At 38.7% G+C, this 18,187-nt stretch overlaps 3 protein-coding genes across 5 annotated transcripts; 2 read left to right on the top strand and 1 right to left on the bottom strand.

Annotated features, from left to right (window-relative positions):
- The first annotated feature begins 685 nt into the window (after positions 1 to 685).
- tp53i3 (tumor protein p53 inducible protein 3) lies at positions 686 to 3,122 on the top strand. Of its 2 annotated transcripts, none has more exons than XM_089120113.1 (7): positions 686 to 812; positions 1,268 to 1,316; positions 1,522 to 1,653; positions 1,732 to 1,999; positions 2,069 to 2,281; positions 2,362 to 2,558; positions 2,791 to 3,122. In XM_089120113.1, exons 3-7 carry the CDS (start codon positions 1,525 to 1,527, stop codon positions 2,971 to 2,973), a joined length of 990 nt encoding a protein of 329 aa, XP_088976239.1. In that variant the 5' UTR covers positions 686 to 812; positions 1,268 to 1,316; positions 1,522 to 1,524; the 3' UTR covers positions 2,974 to 3,122. The 2 variants fall into 2 exon arrangements, with proteins under 2 accessions (XP_088976239.1, XP_088976240.1); XM_089120114.1 differs by lacking the exon at positions 686 to 812 and adding an exon at positions 1,106 to 1,132.
- A 1,183-nt stretch (positions 3,123 to 4,305) lies between these two features.
- dnajc5gb (DnaJ heat shock protein family (Hsp40) member C5 gamma b) lies at positions 4,306 to 17,657 on the top strand. Of its 2 annotated transcripts, none has more exons than XM_089120116.1 (7): positions 4,306 to 4,444; positions 6,098 to 6,222; positions 6,391 to 6,604; positions 15,026 to 15,173; positions 15,976 to 16,032; positions 17,290 to 17,331; positions 17,475 to 17,657. In XM_089120116.1, exons 2-7 carry the CDS (start codon positions 6,110 to 6,112, stop codon positions 17,519 to 17,521), a joined length of 621 nt encoding a protein of 206 aa, XP_088976242.1. In that variant the 5' UTR covers positions 4,306 to 4,444; positions 6,098 to 6,109; the 3' UTR covers positions 17,522 to 17,657. The 2 variants fall into 2 exon arrangements, with proteins under 2 accessions (XP_088976242.1, XP_088976241.1); XM_089120115.1 differs by having other exon boundaries at positions 4,312 to 4,444; positions 6,101 to 6,222.
- On the bottom strand, positions 8,052 to 9,941 carry LOC148973477 (uncharacterized). Its single transcript, XM_089120112.1, has one exon. The coding sequence runs from the start codon at positions 9,807 to 9,809 to the stop codon at positions 8,142 to 8,144; it is 1,668 nt and encodes a 555-aa protein (XP_088976238.1). The 5' UTR covers positions 9,810 to 9,941; the 3' UTR covers positions 8,052 to 8,141.
- Positions 17,658 to 18,187: the final 530 nt, after the last annotated feature.

Here is an 18,187-nt window from a genome sequence, read left to right as displayed (position 1 = left end):
ATGAGCCAATCACTGGAGAATGGAAAGAGTATTGTAAAATGATATAGTATTAAATAATATTAACTTTTTTTGGCTTTCTGTAATATTAAAAATTACCTCAGTTGAACCTACAATTTGTGTTTCTGAGATCCCTACAGATCATGTAGTAAAGGGATAGTTCATCCAAAAATGAAAATTCTATTATCATTTATTGTGTGAATTTCTTTCATTTACTGTATGAACACAAAGGAAGATATTTTGAAGAATATGGGTAACCAAACAGTTGATGAACCTCATTGATTTACATAATTGCAGTATTGTTTTTTTCTGTAGAAGTCAATGGGGCCCATCAATTGTTTTGTTCTTCAAAATATCTTTTGAAGTGATGAGAATGACAGAATTTTAATTTTGGGTGAACTATCACTATTGTGAAATATATAAATTTACTCTTATAATATTCCATAGTAACTATAGTTTACCCTAAAATACCATAGTTACTAAGGTTATTATTACTGAAGATTAGCATTACCACAGAAACGTAAATTCGTTTGTAATCTCCTTTAAACCGTCTCAAAGCTGAAAGAAACTTACAGACTGTTTTCTTTTAGAACTTGGTTCGTTAGAATATACTTTCATTATAGTAACAATCGTATTTTTGACTGAATGGTTGCCATAGGATTTTTAAATATGGGAGGTACTAGCATTTTACGACAGTTTATGTTCAGTTCAGTCAGAGTCAGACCAACGTACCTTTTACTTTTACTATGCCAACGTCCAATCAACTAACTTTACATTCACAATAAAACAGCGATTTAAAGGAGTACTTTTATGAAGTAAGTTTAATTTTAAAAAAGCGTAAACTTGAGTTTGTTGCTGTTTTCTTCCACAATAAGTGTAAATTTGAGCTGTTTAAAATATTAATGTAGTCAGACAACAGAGATTTGACAGTCGATGTTATGTCATAATTTGTGAATTCACTACAAAAACAAACTATGATAACAGTGATATGTATATAGCCTATGAGTTGTCAGTGCCACTGCTTTAGGTTTTGTTTTCGTCAACGCACGGAATAGTTGATCTAGTTCATATCATATGTGCGTCGAAATTGCGCAGAAAATCAGACTGGTGTAAATAAAAGTCACTCATTTCAATCGTGTGTATCTCAAATTAGGTTGCATTAGTGTTGTGTGTGTTATAAAGCTTCACTTTTAATTCACGTTTGTGTTTTTAATTTTAGGACACAAACACGTTTGTGTTTTTAATTCACGTTTGTGTTTTTTATTAAAAGGAAAGCATCCTGTTTATGTTGTTAGTCCGAAATATCCGAAGAGAAAACAGTAAGTGAAAATTTAAGAGTGTTCTCCAGAGTGTTTTAAAGTTGTTCAAATTGCTTCACCCCCCCCCCCCCCCTTATTACTGTCATAATATTACTGTATTGGCATGATAAACTTTGAATATTGCCAAAGTATAACAGAGGGAAACAAACAAAATAATGTTAGATATAAAAAAGCATGATAGCTTGTATTTCTTCTCATTTTCTAGTCAATGCAGGCAGTTTGTGTTGACGAGGCTGGGAAACTGGGTGTGAAACATGTTCCTCGGCCTGAACCCAAAGATGGCCAGCTCCTCATCAGAGTGTCCGCTACCGCTTTAAACAGAGCTGATCTTCTACAGGTGAACCACAAATCCTGCCCAAGTTTGTGTCCTGGTCAAATTCAACCGCACTGATGGCAGTTTTTAATTGACATGCAGAAGAAGGGTCTTTACCCACCTCCCCCTGGAGAGAGTGAAACCTTGGGACTGGAGGCCAGCGGGGTGATCGCTGACATCGGTCCTGGGGTCAAGGGGAACTGGATGCTGGGAAGTAAAGTGATGGCTTTGCTCGGAGGAGGCGGCTATGCGGAATATGTTGCTGTTCCAGAAGAACTCATCATGCCTGTTCCGTCAAACCTCAATCTTCATCAAGCCGCAGCTCTTCCTGAGGCCTGGCTGACTGCCTACCAACTTCTGCACTTCATAGGTAACAATGTCAGCTTATGAATGCTTTTTATGCCCACCATATTCCCATATGCTGCCTTTTTTTTTTTAGCCAAAGTGAAGCCGAATGAGACGGTATTGATTCATGCTGGAGCGAGTGGAGTCGGCACCGCTGCCATTCAGCTGGTTCGCTTATGTCGTGCCATTCCAGTAGTAACAACAGGGAGCCCTGAAAAGTTAACATTTGCAGAGCACATTGGAGCAGCTCTGGGAATCAATTACAAAGAGGAGGATTTCTCAGAAAAAGTGCTGCAATTCACTGAAGGTCAATCATTTTAGTACACTAAATATCTTTGTTAAATGTTGCAATGAATGCAATGAAATGAATTGTGTATTTTCCTTTAGGGAAGGGAGTCGATGTGATTCTGGACTGCGTTGGTGGATCTTTTTGGGAGAAGAACATTTGTAGCCTTGCAATGGATGGACGATGGGTGCTTTATGGTGCATTGGGAGGTAAAACAGCAGACGGAGACTTGTTTGGCAAGCTTTTGAGGAAAAGAGGACATCTGCTTTGCAGTCTCCTCAGAAACAGAAGTTTAGAGGTAAGAGGATTTTTTTCCAGAATACATCGCAAAGGAATTCATTTTTATTGATAAATTGATGTAAACCACATAGTTCACCCCAAAATGGTGTCATTATGTCATTATTTTTTCAAACCTCAAGTCACTCCAACCCATAATGCTGTTAATTTTGGCTTGTTTTAACTCCTTTAATGATGTATAATCCTCAGTTTGGTTACACGCTTTGTATGAATGATTGTGTCTTTATTTCTAGTATAAAGCAGAGCTGGTCAGGAGTTTCACCGAGCAGGTTTTGCCACACTTCCAGTCGACAGATCCTTCTCTGCGGCCTGTGATTGACAGCATGTTCAACATGGAAGATGTTGAAATGGCTCATCAACACATGGAGGCCAACAAGAATATTGGGAAAATCATTATCAAAATTGGAACTTTTTGATCACAGTATTATTATGGAATAGCGTCAGTAGCATCACCTGATCAGCCCCTGTGCAGCGGCATTGAGAATAACATCTATGCGTTTTCATAGAGCAACTTAGCAGCAGATTTGATTTATGACCACTTACAAAACTGCCGTCAATGTTAAGTATTGGAAAGTTCCTATATTAGATGAATGAGAGCAAATGTTGAAAGAGGTTTGAATCTTCCTAACACCTGTTATTCCATTTACCCTCATCCTCTCCTCCTGAACCTGCAACAAATCCTTCCCTCGTGGGTCAGAATGACCTGAAGCCCTAAAAATATACTAACAAGCTTTCTTCATTATTTCACTAAAACACAAAATGACTGTTAACTCAGCAAAGAAATCTCACATTAGGTATCTCTGCCGACCTCGACAAAAAATAAAACATGAGATTAAATGACTCTAGATTACCACTAGATGGCCTTCTTGCTTTATATATGGAGCAAATTAACTGGTCCCCTGGATAGTCCCATTTAAAGTCAGTTTGCTTCAGTATGTATTCAGGTATATATACAAACACTTTTATTTCAATTTTCAAGTTTGTATTCAAAAGTGTCAGATTTGGCAACAATTCAAGTTAGTAAGGTGGACAGGAGGGGGAAAAGTTAAAAACAAAAGTAAATCTTTGAAGAATTTTTATTTTAATATCAGGATTTTCATTCGGAATAAGAAAAAGGCTGTTATAAATTCATTATTTGTTTTGCACTTCTGTGTGTGTTTGTTCTGGATTGTGCTAGATTTTTTATTATTTTTGTTTTTTAATGGACAAAAAAATAAATAAAAATCAACTTGCCACCATTTCCCATTCATTCTTATGGGGTCAAATAATCTGTGAAGGAAGGATTTGTCACTATTTTTTATTACAGCCACACAAAAAAACTTAAATATTGCTTAATGTTTTTATTATGGGGCTTAACTATGTAATGAGAACAAACTGTGATCTCTAAAAAGCATAGACATTAAGGAACGTTTTTTTCTTAAATCTTTGAATAATTACTATGCATTACCTCGTATTAATTAAAAGAATGGAATATTTGGACTTTTAATCGTATGGGCCCTACATACTGATTTCTACTACTATAAAATTTAATGTTAAAATAAAAAGACAGTTTGTGTTATTTGTCAACAACCTAGATACACATGTCCTAATTGTAGCTAACTAACGTTACTTACCGGTAAATACTTGTGTTTTTCTAACTGGTGCGCTGGATTTCTCAGACACACTCTCTCTCACACACACACAGCCTGTTTTTACTAGTTCACGGCTGCTCTCTGGCAATGACTTTTCGTACTTTGACGTAAGAGAAACTTTATTTCCTACTTCCTGGTCTAAAGTAAACTCTGCTGCTCATGATCAATGGATCAACTTTATGTAAATACGCTGTAAATATAATCAGAAATGAATACACACGCAACTTTATCAAACATCAGCTTTTCTTCTTAAACGGTAAGTGATCGATTTCATGAATCGTTAGCCTATAATGATTTCAGTCAAGTTATGATCTCCTACAGGCCTGAGCTCAAATAAGCGTAACTTCAATGAGCTGAAAATGGAAATAGGTAACGTTAGGCTAGTAATGTTGTCTGCGGAAATACAGATATCGGTAAATTCAATATTCTTGCTGGTGATGAATTGCTAACCTTGTGAATATTTTAATCTCTTAATAAATACTAGTGAAATGTTACGTGATTTGTTGTATATATATAACGTTATATATATATATATATACATTTGTTTAAATAGGCCTATATAAAAATAATCGCCCTAATTGTGCGCACTTGTAGGCTATGTCATATTTACTTTAGCGTCTTTCCCTTCAAATATTGGGCGTTGGTGCATTTTGTGAAGTAATTTCTTCAAACTCACACAGTTGTAGCAATCGGATAATCCAATAATATACAAAGTGTGCTTGTGCTATTTTTGGTAGCACTTACAAGTTTCAATTTGTTAACATGAAATGTAAATACTTGTAAAGCATTTAATCTCAGTTAATGTTTATTTAATTTACCAATACATTATTGTATTTGGACGTTGTACCTGTTAAAATGATCCTATTTAATGGACCTGAGCTCACATGTCATGAACCACATTTTTGGTACAAAGAAATTGAACATGAATAGAAAACGTAAGAAAGCAATTTATCTTACAAGCTAATTGTAGTTAAGACATTCAATAATGTTAAGATAAATAACCTAAAAATGAAAGTTCTGTTAATAATCACAATGAGGTTCATTCTTGTGTTAAGCAGCATATTTGAGCTTCAGCAAAAAAAAAACAATGAGGCAAATTCTTATGTTAAGCAGCATGTTTGAGCTTCAGCAAGAAATGAGGTTCATTCTTGTGTTACGCATCACGTTTGAGCTTCAGCATGAACCAATGAGGTTCATTCTCGTGTTACGCATCATGTTTGAGCTTCTGCAAGAACCAATGAGGTTCATTCTTGTGTTACACAGCACTTTACAATGAGGTTCATTCTCGTGTTACGCAGCATGTTTGAGGTTCCTCAAGAACCAATGAGGTTCATTCTTGTGTTGTGCAGCACTTTGAGCTTCAGCAAGAACCAATGAGGTTCATTCTTGTGTCGCGCAGCACGTTTGAGGTTCCTCAAGAACCAATGTGGTTAATTCTTATGTTAAGCAGCATATTTGAGGTTCAGCAAGAACCAATGAGGTTCATTCTCGTGTTACGCATCATGTTTGAGCTTCAGCAAGAACCAATGAGGTTCATTATTGTGTTACACAGCACTTTGAGCTTCAGCATGTACCAATGAGGTTCATTCTCATGTTACGCAGCACTTTGAGCTTTAGCAAGAACCAATGAGGTTCATTCTTGTGTCGCGCAGCATGTTTGAGGTTCCTCAAGAACCAATGAGGTTAATTCTTATGTTAAGCAGCATGTTTGAGCTTCAGCAAGAACCATGAGGTTCATTCTTGTGTTGCGCTGCACGTTTGAGATTCAGCAAGAATCAATAAGGTTTGTCCACCTCTTCATGTCCTTTAACTCTGGTGAACTCAAACAAGATGGCTGATTTCCTTTAAGGTTCACGGAGTAGAGCTAAAAATGACTCAGTCATGCCACTTCTGATATTGATTGTTTTAGCAGAATTTAACAATGGCAGATCCAAGCCGACCTCAACGCAAGCTATCCAGAGCCGGAGAGAGTTTATACAAGACATTAGGCCTGGAGAAAGGAGCGTCATCTGATGATATTAAGAAAGCATACAGGTATGTTTGATCAAATAATGCAACTCTTTTGTTGAATTATTATTGAAAACAATCCAAATATGTTTTGCTAATCGAAAAGGGTATTGCTAGATAAATAACGCGTCAGGACAGGAAATCATAAATGCAACATCCCTGAAAGGCTTTGTGTTTCTAAATCCTCACTAAAAGAAAACTGGCGCTGAAGTATCATCCAGACAAGAACCCTAACAACCCAGAAGCGTCAGAGAAGTTCAAAGAGATCAACAATGCCAACACCATCCTCCACGACGACACCAAAAGAGAGATCTACGACAAGTACGGCTCCATGGGCCTCTACATCGCAGACCAGTTCGGAGAGGACAGCGTTAAATACTACTTCCTCATGAACAAGTGCTGGTTTAAGGTGAATCATTTGTGTGCATGCAAATCTGTCTATGTTCTTTGCTTTTAGTCATGTAAATAAGGCTGCCTTTACACTGCAGGTCTTGATGCCCAAAGACTACATCCGATTCCGGATATATCCGATTTTTGCATTTACACCATACACTGCTGAAACTACCAAATGTAGATGTTCAGACCTGGAAAAGGGAGTAAAACTGCACGAAATGCAATGGATGCAGATGCGAATAAAATTACCCAGTGTTTTGCTTTTCCACCATATTTTGAGAAATCAGCAAAAAAGTCAGCTGGTCTTGTATGGAGCACATATCCCCATATCTCTTGTCTTCAAACACGGATTTATTTCTGCAACAACCCTGTATTTTTGCCCGCATTTTTGTCTCTTCACCCCAAACACTCAAAAGAGATTAAACCTTCGCATTGCTCCACTGTGTGTATCTTCGCCCTCCATCGCGCCTATAAGTCATGTCAGGGCCGGCCCGAGGCATAAGCGAACTAAGCGGCTGCTTGGGGCCCCCTGGCCACCAGGGGGCCCCCTAATCGAGGTTATTTTTTATTTTTATTTTTTTAGATGACTTAAACAAGTGACATAAATCAATGAATGAATGAATATGACTGAATGAATAGTTCAAGACAACAAAATTCTGATTTAATGGTCAATATACCTGCCTACAAGTTACAACTGCTGCTCTGTCTGCCAGCGTTTAAGTCATACGCATAATCTTCTAGACACCTCGCGCGTGCATAGACAATTCGTGCGCAACTGCGCCTAGTCACGGTATCGGTTTAAGTTGGAGAAAATAGCCCGCAGGAGAACTTATCCTTCAAGGTGTAAGGGTAGCAGTTTGAATAAATAATAAACATAGCAGTTTGAACTCTTCTCCACTTTATTATACCACACATCAGATCTCCAAACACCCGCGACACTCCAGTAGCCTAGCAAGTGCACACGACCCATCTACGGCAAGCCCCGAGGGGGAAAATACATTGCATACACACATACAACGAGCGCCAGAACATCATAACCGGTATTATAGTAACAGACTGTGTTGATTATGTCATGTACTATATAACAAAGTCTGTTACAATAATAATAATAATAACAATAATAAAGATTTTGAGGATAGTTACTCTGTATTGAGACAGTTGAGAAATAGGCTAGTAATATTTTTAGTTTTCAACAATAGCTGAGACCCAGAAAGTTTTTTTTTTTTAATTTAGTTTTTTTTCATGTCATCACATTGTTTAGAGCATAATAAACAAATGGTAAAAAAAAAAAAAAACCTTTTTGAAAAATTATATTTTATTCATATGTAATACTTTGTCCTCTGTAGTGGACACCAGGACTCAGTTGTTAAAAATAAATGACATACTGTCACGATGCTGCGTGAGGCAAGTTCCAAAGAGTTCACAAAGGCTGGCAAGTCCAAATAACAGTAGATTTATTCCAGAAGACGAAGGGAGCACGCACACATCAAAGCAATACAAACAATACCGGACCACAGACAGAGCACAAGCAGGAACTAAATACACAGAGATAATTAACAAATGACTAACAGCTGTGATGAAGGTGATTGGTGTCCATGGTGACTGATCAGTGGCAGGAAACTCAGACAGGGAAACACAAATGAGGAGTGAAACTGTGACATAACGCCCCCTCTCGATAGGCGCGACCTCGCGCCGTAACGGAAGAATGGAGGAGGTCTAGAAGGTGGGCAAGGCAATGCCGAGGGCACGGAGCGAGGAGATGGCCATGGGTAGGCAGAAGAAGCTGGAGGAGGTTCGGGAGGAGGACGGATGACAGGAAGGAGACAGAACTGAAGGTTCCAGGGTGGTGCAGATCGTGGAGAAAGCCAGTGAAGGACCTTTGGCAGATGGGTGATGGAAGGTGCCCAGGCTACAACCAAGATGGTACCCCACGGCGGCGTCGATGGAGGGAGGAGCCATGGAGAAGCAGTGAAGACCGCCATGGAGATGACTGGAGGCGACGACGACGAGGCAGAAACCCACCGTGAAGTCGATGAGCAGAGGTCGTGAAGAGATGCTGAAGACCCAGGTGACCGCGACGGAGCCGCAGCGACAATCTCCTGAGAGCGAGGTGGGGATCCGGAGGTCTGAGGGCGAGCCGGAGCGACCGAGGGCGGAGGTGGAGCCTGAGGTAGGGCGGAGTAAGCCGTAGCAGAAGGGGTGGAGAACCAGAGAGCAACGGATGGTTCGCAAGTCCGCAGCGGAGGTGAAGCGACGTCTGACCTCGGTGGAACCGACGTGCCGAGGGAGTCCGGCAAGACCGAATGGCCGATGGTCCACGATGAGGTCGAGGGTGGAAGGAGCATAGGTTCGGGAGCCAGGGCAACAGTTCGAAGCAGATCGGAGCGCACCGAGGCTTTAGACGGAGCTATGGGTTCATCTTGGGCAGGAGAAGATGGCTCCCGACAGGTCCGAGGTGGTACCCTGATACTGAGAGGCAGAGGTGGTACCGAGGGGCTGAAGGGTGACATAGATGACTGGGTGGTACAGATGGCTGGAGACTGGGGAAGAGACTGAAGTCCAATGCAAAAACCAAAAAAAAATATAGTGTTTGGGATGTTTTGGAGAGGTGGTGGGAGAGGGAGGTTGGGCGGGGCTAACATGACAGGCAGATGAATGACAGGATCGGGATTGACAGGTTTGGGTAACAGAACAGGAGCTAGACAAATCTCATCTCCAAAATCAAAAGGTGTTTTAGCCAGAGACACACTCTCAGTAGTGGAGGGGTGGGTGGGGCTTACTTCCGAACCCTCAACGTCCACCAGTACTCCCTCAGCGATGGATGGCTCGGCCGGCTCACACACCTGGTCAGGCGCGCATTGCTCGGTCTCCATGGCGGTCTCCGTTGCGCTACCTGTGGTGGGCTCAGGTCGACAGTCCTCGCCGTCTGGGTGGTTCTGGCTGGGCACTGGCTGGGAAATGGGGCTGGCGGCATCCTCGACGGTGAACGCAGATCCGCAGGATGCCAGCACCCACTCCACATATGACATGAAGCTCCCTCGAGGAACCTCCTCGGATAACTGTGCACGTGTGGCAGCATTGAGTCCGACTTGCAGGAACGTGCACAGGCAGTCATCCGGGAAGGTGGTCTGATGGGCGAGATCCAAAAACACTTCTAAGTGTTCCTCGAGGGATCGTTCTCCCTGCTCAAGGCACAAGAGCTTTACTGCCGGAAAGTCCATGGTGAATGCAGGGGTGAAAACGGAACAAAAACACTGAACACGAAAACGGGAAAAACAAAAAGGAAAATACAAGCGCGTTCTTAGTGAGGTCCGGTATTCTGTCACGATGCTGCGTGAGGCAAGTTCCAAAGAGTTCACAAAGGCTGGCAAGTCCAAATAACAGTAGATTTATTCCAGAAGACGAAGGGAGCACGCACACATCAAAGCAATACAAACAATACCGGACCACAGACAGAGCACAAGCAGGAACTAAATACACAGAGATAATTAGCAAATGACTAACAGCTGTGATGAAGGTGATTGGTGTCCATGGTGACTGATCAGTGGCAGGAAACTCAGACAGGGAAACACAAATGAGGAGTGAAACTGTGACACATACAATGTGTAGGCAAAAACAATGGGATTTTTTTTCCAATCACCAATACATTTTGGGGTTTCCGGATTTTTTGGAACTAAAATTTGTATAAAGATGATTATCAACTATGTTATGAAAGATATAATGGAATTAATTGATACACCAATTTACTTTATGCAATATATGGGTAAAATTGGCATAAATTAATATTCCCATTCAATGCAAAATATCTATACACTGTATCTAATTTGCACATTAATGTGTTCTTGGAGCAACATTTAATGAGGAAAGAAGTGTAAGCATTGGCGTAATAATAAGCAACATTTTAATAATAATATCTAATATGTCATAAGAATATTGACGTATAATTTATTTACATATTCACTTGTTATGTCTCCCAGAATGCCTGATAAACATGATTTATGTCCTGATGTTCTCTACAGTGGACATGAATGAAATCAATGCCCTGTAACGGAAAGTCATTTTTTTCATTTGAAACCCCATAACATTTTCATGAGATGTTGGTTGATGAAATACAATTTGAAAAGTAGTTAGATTTAAATTATAATTACAATATATTACCATATTTCAATAAGAGTGCTACATTTGATCACTAAATTAATGTTAGACATTTTTAAAGACCAAGGAGAAGTTGTTTTCATGGTGAAACCTCCAAACATTTGGTATCTCTGTATTGCCCTGAATGTGCTCTTTACAGGACATCCAGAAAAAAAATGTGACATGCATGGTGTCAGAGAAATACACTAAAATATAATGTCCACTACAGTGGACAAAAGTCTATTCCTGGGTCCCAGGAGGATAGGCCAAAGTATCATTGCTCTTACGTTTCTAATTTCTCAGTTTTGTCATAATTTTAGCAAATAATTTATTGTATATGTTTTGAGACAGTTTTAAGACTGTTTTCAAACTTTTTTATTTAAGTAGGCATCTATTTTTTTATAAAACATAACCTCAGTGTATTCATTTATAATGTATCATTTTTGCGTGACATTTATGTCAATAATCGTCAAACACAGGTGACTCCGCGTCGTGGGAGGGGCCCCAAAATCAAATTCTGCTTAGGGCCCCCAAAAGGCTCGGGCCGGCGCTGAGTCATGTGACCGTGCCTATAAGTCATGTAAACCACGTATCTTGAGTTGACGTCACTTTTTTAATGACGTAAGACTTGCATTTACTGGGGAATTTCTGATTTGTCTGCTTAAATGGCACACGCAAATGCACGTATCCGATTCATATCCGATTTATTACCACATATGAGTGAGGCCTGAATCCGATCCGAGAAAATAGGAATCCATGCGCTTTTTTTCCTGCTTACACTTTCACCGGCCACATGAGAGGAAAAAATCGGATTTGGGTCACTTGAACCATGCAGTGTAAATCAGCCCATTGCATGGACCTGATCGGTGAAAGTTATTTCACCAAGTTCCACATGTTCCTGGATCAACATCCCAATCAACCAATCAGATTTGAGGGACAAGTTTACAGTTTATGTCAAGTTTAGGCTTAGAACCAGGGTGAAGTACTTAAAGGGTACATATCATGCTTTTAAATCATTCATTTTTACTTGTAAATCATACATTTGTGGTCTATATAAAGCTGCAATAACTGCAATGCTTGGGTCTGAATTCCTCATTATTATAGCTCCACAGGCCCCTTTTCTGATGTGCGTCTGTGAGCGACCCGTTTCAAAGCGGCCCCTTTAAATAAAAAGGAGTTGCGTCTTTCCCCGCCCGCTCTCCAGGTCGCTGAGTTCACGGTCGGTTCAACTCCCCGTGTTCGGCCATTATTGTAGTTTGATAAGAGATATACGATTACTATAGCTTCAAAGAACATTTTTAGTCACCCGTTAACAAAATGTCAACAACGGAAGACTTGTCCATCAAGCCTTACATATTCGAGCCAGAGCGAGCGATTTGAAAAAGACGACGATGAACCTGCAGAACAACGTCTTCATATGGATGCAGGGGCATGTAACGTTAAGTTAACTATGTTGTGTTGTTAGTGAAAGTCGACTATTTCTCTTGTTAAAACAAGCACACTGACAAGATAAATGACTGCGGTCTGATCTTACCACTAAAAATCTGTATTGATAATAATATGATAACTTACGTGTAGAAAGCGTCAGAAAACACAGCAGCTAAATGATAGAAGGAATTTACCCCTCATTCAGACGAAGTCGATCGGCAAACCCTTCTTTATACTGGCGGAGGTTGTTGAAGTGGGGATCCTTGAAGTGCTTCAGGTCACTACATCCAACAACCGAACATTTTGTCTAGCCCTCTCGTAACTTCTGCATCATTGAGCTTGGACTACAAAATCGGAGCGAGAAATAATAATAGCGGATTGCTCGAAGTGTTGGACCGGTTGTCGATGTCCTTATTTGTCAGTTCCGCTGCAAATACTGTGACGTAATTGTTCAAAATACGTAATAGAGAACATAAAAATCTGGACAGGTTGAAAAATATGACCAAAACAGAATATAAAGATATAAACGAAGCACCTGAAGAGAATAATTTCATCTTTTCTGTACTTATAAACACTCCAAATATATAACAAAATGCATTTAAGGGCTAAAAAAAGTGTATTTTGCATGATATGTGCCCTTTAAAGGGTTAGTTCACCCAAAAATGAAAATTAAGTCATTAATTACTCAACCCCATGATGCACCAACCCCGTAAGACCTTCGTTCATCTTCGGAACACAAATGAAGATATTTATGATTAAATTTGAGAGGTGGATCAGTCCTACATAGGCTCCTAAAGGATTGAAACTTGACAGCCCAGAAAGTCATCGAAGAAAATGTTTAAATATTCCATATGACAACAGTGGCTCAAGTATAAGTTTATCAAGCGACGAGAATACTTTTTGTGCGAAAAAACAAACAAAAATAACGACTTTATTCGACTATTCCTTTTCTTCCTTGTAGGCCTGAGACGAGTTCAAGAGACTTCCACGACGCCGTGGAAATCTCTTGAACTCTCGTCTCAGGCCTACAAGGAAGTATTCAGGCCCACAGTCGCTTGATAAACTTATAGTTGATCCACTGTTGTCACATGGAATATTTAAACATTTTCTTCAATGACTTTCTGGGCCGTCAAGTTTCAATCCCTTAGGCAGCCTATGTAGCTGTGATCCACCTCTCAAATTTAATCATAAATATCTTCATTTTTGTTCCGAAGATGAATGAAGGTCTTACGGGGTTGGTACAGCATGGGGGTGAGTAATTAAAGGAGAACTCCGGCACAAAATTAACCTTTGGTCTAATTACACATTGTTATCCAGTCAACCGTTATCTGAGATTTGTTTTCATGATAGCCGAATGTAAATAGTTTTATCTCTAAAAACAGTTTAGCCTATAACGCTAGTATAATGCTAGTAGATAGGACATAGAGTAATGACAAATACAAATCGCTTGTTATTACCACTAACAAGGCTCAAAATAGCCCCACACTAACACGACAGCATAATAAGGGTCCCTACATTCAAACCGAAGCATTGAGAACTTTGTCAGTGTCCATACAGTTTAATAAGAAGATATTTTATACACACAGTCAACTTCGCGAATACAGGAAGAAGCCATCTTTGAAAAATAGTCTCTACCAGTCGATCTACGAACGCTGATCCAAGTGCGCTGGTGAGATGTGAACAAGGTGATAAAGTGAGAGTGAACAGTAGGCTACGTGTACATATTGAAGAGGCAAGGCAAGGCAAGGCAAGGCAAGTTTATTTATATAGCACATTTCATACACAATGGCAATTCAAAGTGCTTTACATAGAAGAAATTAAAATCATCAAAAGAAATCAGAAAATAAAATACAGTAAATTAAAACAATTTAGAATAAAATGAAGTGCAGTAACAGTCGGACGAACAGTGGCACAGTGCTCATTCAGTAAATGCACAGCTAAACAGATGTGTTTTGAGTCTTGATTTGAATGTGACTACTGTAGGAGCACACCTGATCTCTTCTGGAAGCTGGTTCCAGCTGCGGCTGGCATAATAGCTAAAAGCAGACTCTCCATGCTTAGAGTGAACCCTTGGTATTTCTAGCTGATGTGATCCTAACGATCTGAGTGATCTGTTGGGTTTATATTCAGTGAGCATATCTGCAATATATTGAGGTCCTAACCCATTAGAGAGAAGAAAACGGCTCGTGTTTGTGTTTCTTCCGAAAACAACGGACCATATGAGATTCTGCACAGTTCAGCTCATTTGGATCGGCGTTCGTAGATCGACTGGTAGAGACTATTTTTCAAAGATGGCTTCTTTCTGTATTCGCGAAGTTGACTGTGTGTATAAAATATCTTCTTATTAAACTGTATGAACACTGACAAAGTTCTCAATGCTTCGGTTTGAATGTAGGGACCCTTATTATGCTACCATGTTACTGTGGGGCTATTTTGAGCCTTGTTAGTGGTAATAACAAGCGATTTTTATTTGTCATTACTCTACATGCCCTATCTACTAGCGTTATACTAGCGTTATAGGCTAAACTGTTTTTAGAGATAAAACTATTACATTCAGCAATCATGAAAACAAATCTCAGATAACGATTGACTGGGTAACAATGTGTAATTAGACCAAAGGTTCATTTTGCACCGGAGTTGTCCTTTAATGACTTAATTTTCATTTTTGGGTGAACTAACCTTTTAAACATCAGTGTTATTCACCTTTCATTACCCTCTGATTTTAGAGGTAGTTTTAGGGTTAGGGATTAGGTAAGGACTACATTTTGGGACAGGAATGTTGATCCAGGACCATGTCTTACTTGGGAAAATCACAGTGACCGCACATGATCACTATAATAATCCCCTTTTTTTTGTTTTGTCGGACCTTGTTCAGACGCTCCTTGCGTTAGGGATGATCTTCACGTGTTGCTGCTGCTTCTGCTGCTGTTGTTTATGCTGTGGAAAATGCGGCCCCTCAGAGCAAGAGGAAAACTTTCAGTATGTGGATCCGGATGAGCTGGCGGCAGAGGAGGAGAACAGAGGTGAGGAGCTGTCGTGTGTTCAGCTTTGGAGACTGCAGAGTTTCCCAGTTTCCAGGGATCCTGCTTTAAGGGATAATTCACCCAAAAAGTAAAATGATCCCATTATTAACTCTCCCTCAAACCATCCTAGGTATATATGACTAGCATTGAACAGTCCCTGAGTTTTTTAAATAATCCTAAAATTAACCAATACGACTCCAGTGGGTTAATAAAGGCCTTCTGAAGTGAAGCAAAATATGGTTGTAAGAAAAATATTCATATTTATAACTTTATAAACTGTTATCACTGACTTCTGGCAACAGCCGTACACGCATTCACGAGAGAGTGGTTTTTGTGAGAGGCGTCTAAGCTTACGTTGTGTCAGAGGTCACTCTTCTGCCAGGACTCAACTCTCATGAGCGCACGTACGGCTGTTACCGGAAGCCAGTGATTATAGTTGATAAAGTTTAAGATGTGGATATTTTTTCTTACAAAAAACATTGCTTCACTTCAGAAGGCATTTATTAACCCCCTGGAGCCGTATGGATTATTTTTATAATGGATGGATGCACTTTTTGGAGTTTCACAAACTTTGGCAATATTCAATGCCATTACAAAGCTTGGAAGAGCCAGGATATTATTAAATATTACTCTGCTCATGTTCGACTGAAAGTCATATACACCTAGGATGGCTTGAGGGAGAGTAAATAATGGGATCTTTTTTTTTTTTTTTTTTTTTTTTTGGGTGAAATTCCTCATTAAGAACAATTGTTATTAAAGAAAAGCACATTGTAACTTGCACAATGTAACTTGTGATTCACAGGCAATGACACAGTAATAACAGGACAGCCTATTCCCTGTCCAGAGCCTGGAGATTCCGGTGAATATTTATTCTTTCCTCCAACAGATGCATATTTAACTTGTTCAGTCAAAAATGAGGAAAAATCTAACCTTTAAGGACACCAATTTTCTCTGTGAATGGATAATGTATAGTAAATAAATAAATGTTCTTCTTTAAAATACAGGGGGCATAAGTCAGGACGTCCCTGTTAAAGTCTCATAGAAGAAGGCAGATTTTTATTTTTAAAGGCCAGTTTATTTAATTAGGGACAGTGCACATTAATGAACATAAGGACAATGTCCAAATGTAAATAAGCCAGATTTAGCCATAAGACTAATTTTCATCTGGAGTCCCTGGCAGGTTGTTATTATAAAAACTGTAAAAACATTGCATACAGACAACATTAAAAACATAAAGATATTACATAGACACAGTCAACATCAAGTAAGCACAAGTAATGACTCATATAATTTACTGGATATAGAATATACTGATGTTTCCATTAAATGCACCCCCCCCCCTCTTAATTAATTAAATTAATTATTTAATTAATTTATTAAATAATTAATAAATTAATTATTTAAAAATAATTAACATTATTATTAAATGTTAATTTTTAACATTTAATAATAGGCTAAAAATATAACAGTTTTTGATTTAAGTAAACGTAAACTAAAACAATCTTCACATAAACCCATTGTAATAATTGTCACATTTAGCTGTGCCTTTAATGTAGCAGGTGTCAATGCTAAGGGTTTTTTCTACTGATCCAGTCAGACCGGTTTTTTATCTGCCCTGCTAAAATGACATTGTTTTTGACCCATACAACCTTGTAAACAGTGCTTTAATATTTCCAAGCAGGTCTAACATGTAAATATACAGAAATTGAAATCGAACACTGCACAGTCTTCACTGCTTATATTATAAATGAAACATAGATGAATCTTATTAAAGCTACAAAAGTGATTCAGTCAAGAGCAGTGAGTGTTTTTCTCTTTGTCTTTTGTTATTTGATTAATATTAATGACACAGACAGCAGCAGGTTTATTAGGCGGCTGTCACTTTACAAGCTGACGCACATGACTCCGATCTGACACATATCCTATTTCCTCAAAATTTAAAAGACTATTCTTGACCCCAAACTTTTAAACGGTGTCATATAACATAGTTTATTATAGTTAAAATAGTATATATATATATATAGAAGTTAGAACACAAGAACATTTTGCTCTCTCATGTTCTATGCTGTCTCAAAAATTAAGAAAGAAATCTTACTTTTTTTGTGTTGTTTAACAGGTCACCCTGTGTTTGTAGGAATGCCCATTCCTGAAAAGTCAGGTGAATATCAGTATTTAGCATTAGCATGTTCTATTGTGTGTGATGTTTGGAAATGTTCTTTTTTTAGCAACAAAAATGGCAAGAGAGTTGTGATCCTGAGGGTTTTTTGCAGTGAAATGCTGATAGTTTGTGTTCTCCTGCAGATAGAGACACTGCTATACTGATCGCTCCAGAAGCACACAGCAAATGAAAACCTGAAGATTTTCCTCATCCTAGAAATGAGGACACTGCTGTTGAAATGTGTTTTAGTGGAAGGCTTTGTGTTGCACACACGGTGTCTGTGCAGTATATGTGGATCATTTGATCTCCACGCATAATGCTATTTCTGTTTACATCTTTTTATAATTGCTTGATTTTTATTGCAAAGACACTTTTTCTAATGCTTCTTTGATGAGGCACACAGATAGATCAGATGCAGCAATGACATCTAGAGCACAATCCAACATATACATGCTTGCCTAAAAAAAGTTGCCAAATTACCTGATCTAATAAAAAACAATCTGCTGTTTTTATAACAACAGCATATTTATTGATCTCTCTATATTTTTTTCTCTCTATGTGAACCGATCTATGCACTTTCTGTGCTGTACATCACAATAATTATTAAAATCATAAATCCATTGGAACCTTTATTAATATTGTATATGTACGATGTGAAGTCATAAAGGGCCTAATACAGTGATAATGAATAATTCTGTAACTCTTTACATTAAGTTTTCATTAATTAATTGCTTTAGTTAACATGAATTAACAATGAACAATACTTCTACAGAATTTAATCTAAATTGATGTTAATTTCAACATTTATCACATTATTCAAATCAAAAGTTGTTTTTGTTAACATTAGTTAATTATG

Source organism: Pimephales promelas, chromosome 15 (assembly GCF_988280905.1).
Source record: "Pimephales promelas chromosome 15, fPimPro1.hap1.1, whole genome shotgun sequence".
Taxonomy (NCBI): Eukaryota; Metazoa; Chordata; class Actinopteri; order Cypriniformes; family Leuciscidae; genus Pimephales; species Pimephales promelas.
This window is presented reverse-complemented; position numbering and strand designations above follow the sequence as displayed.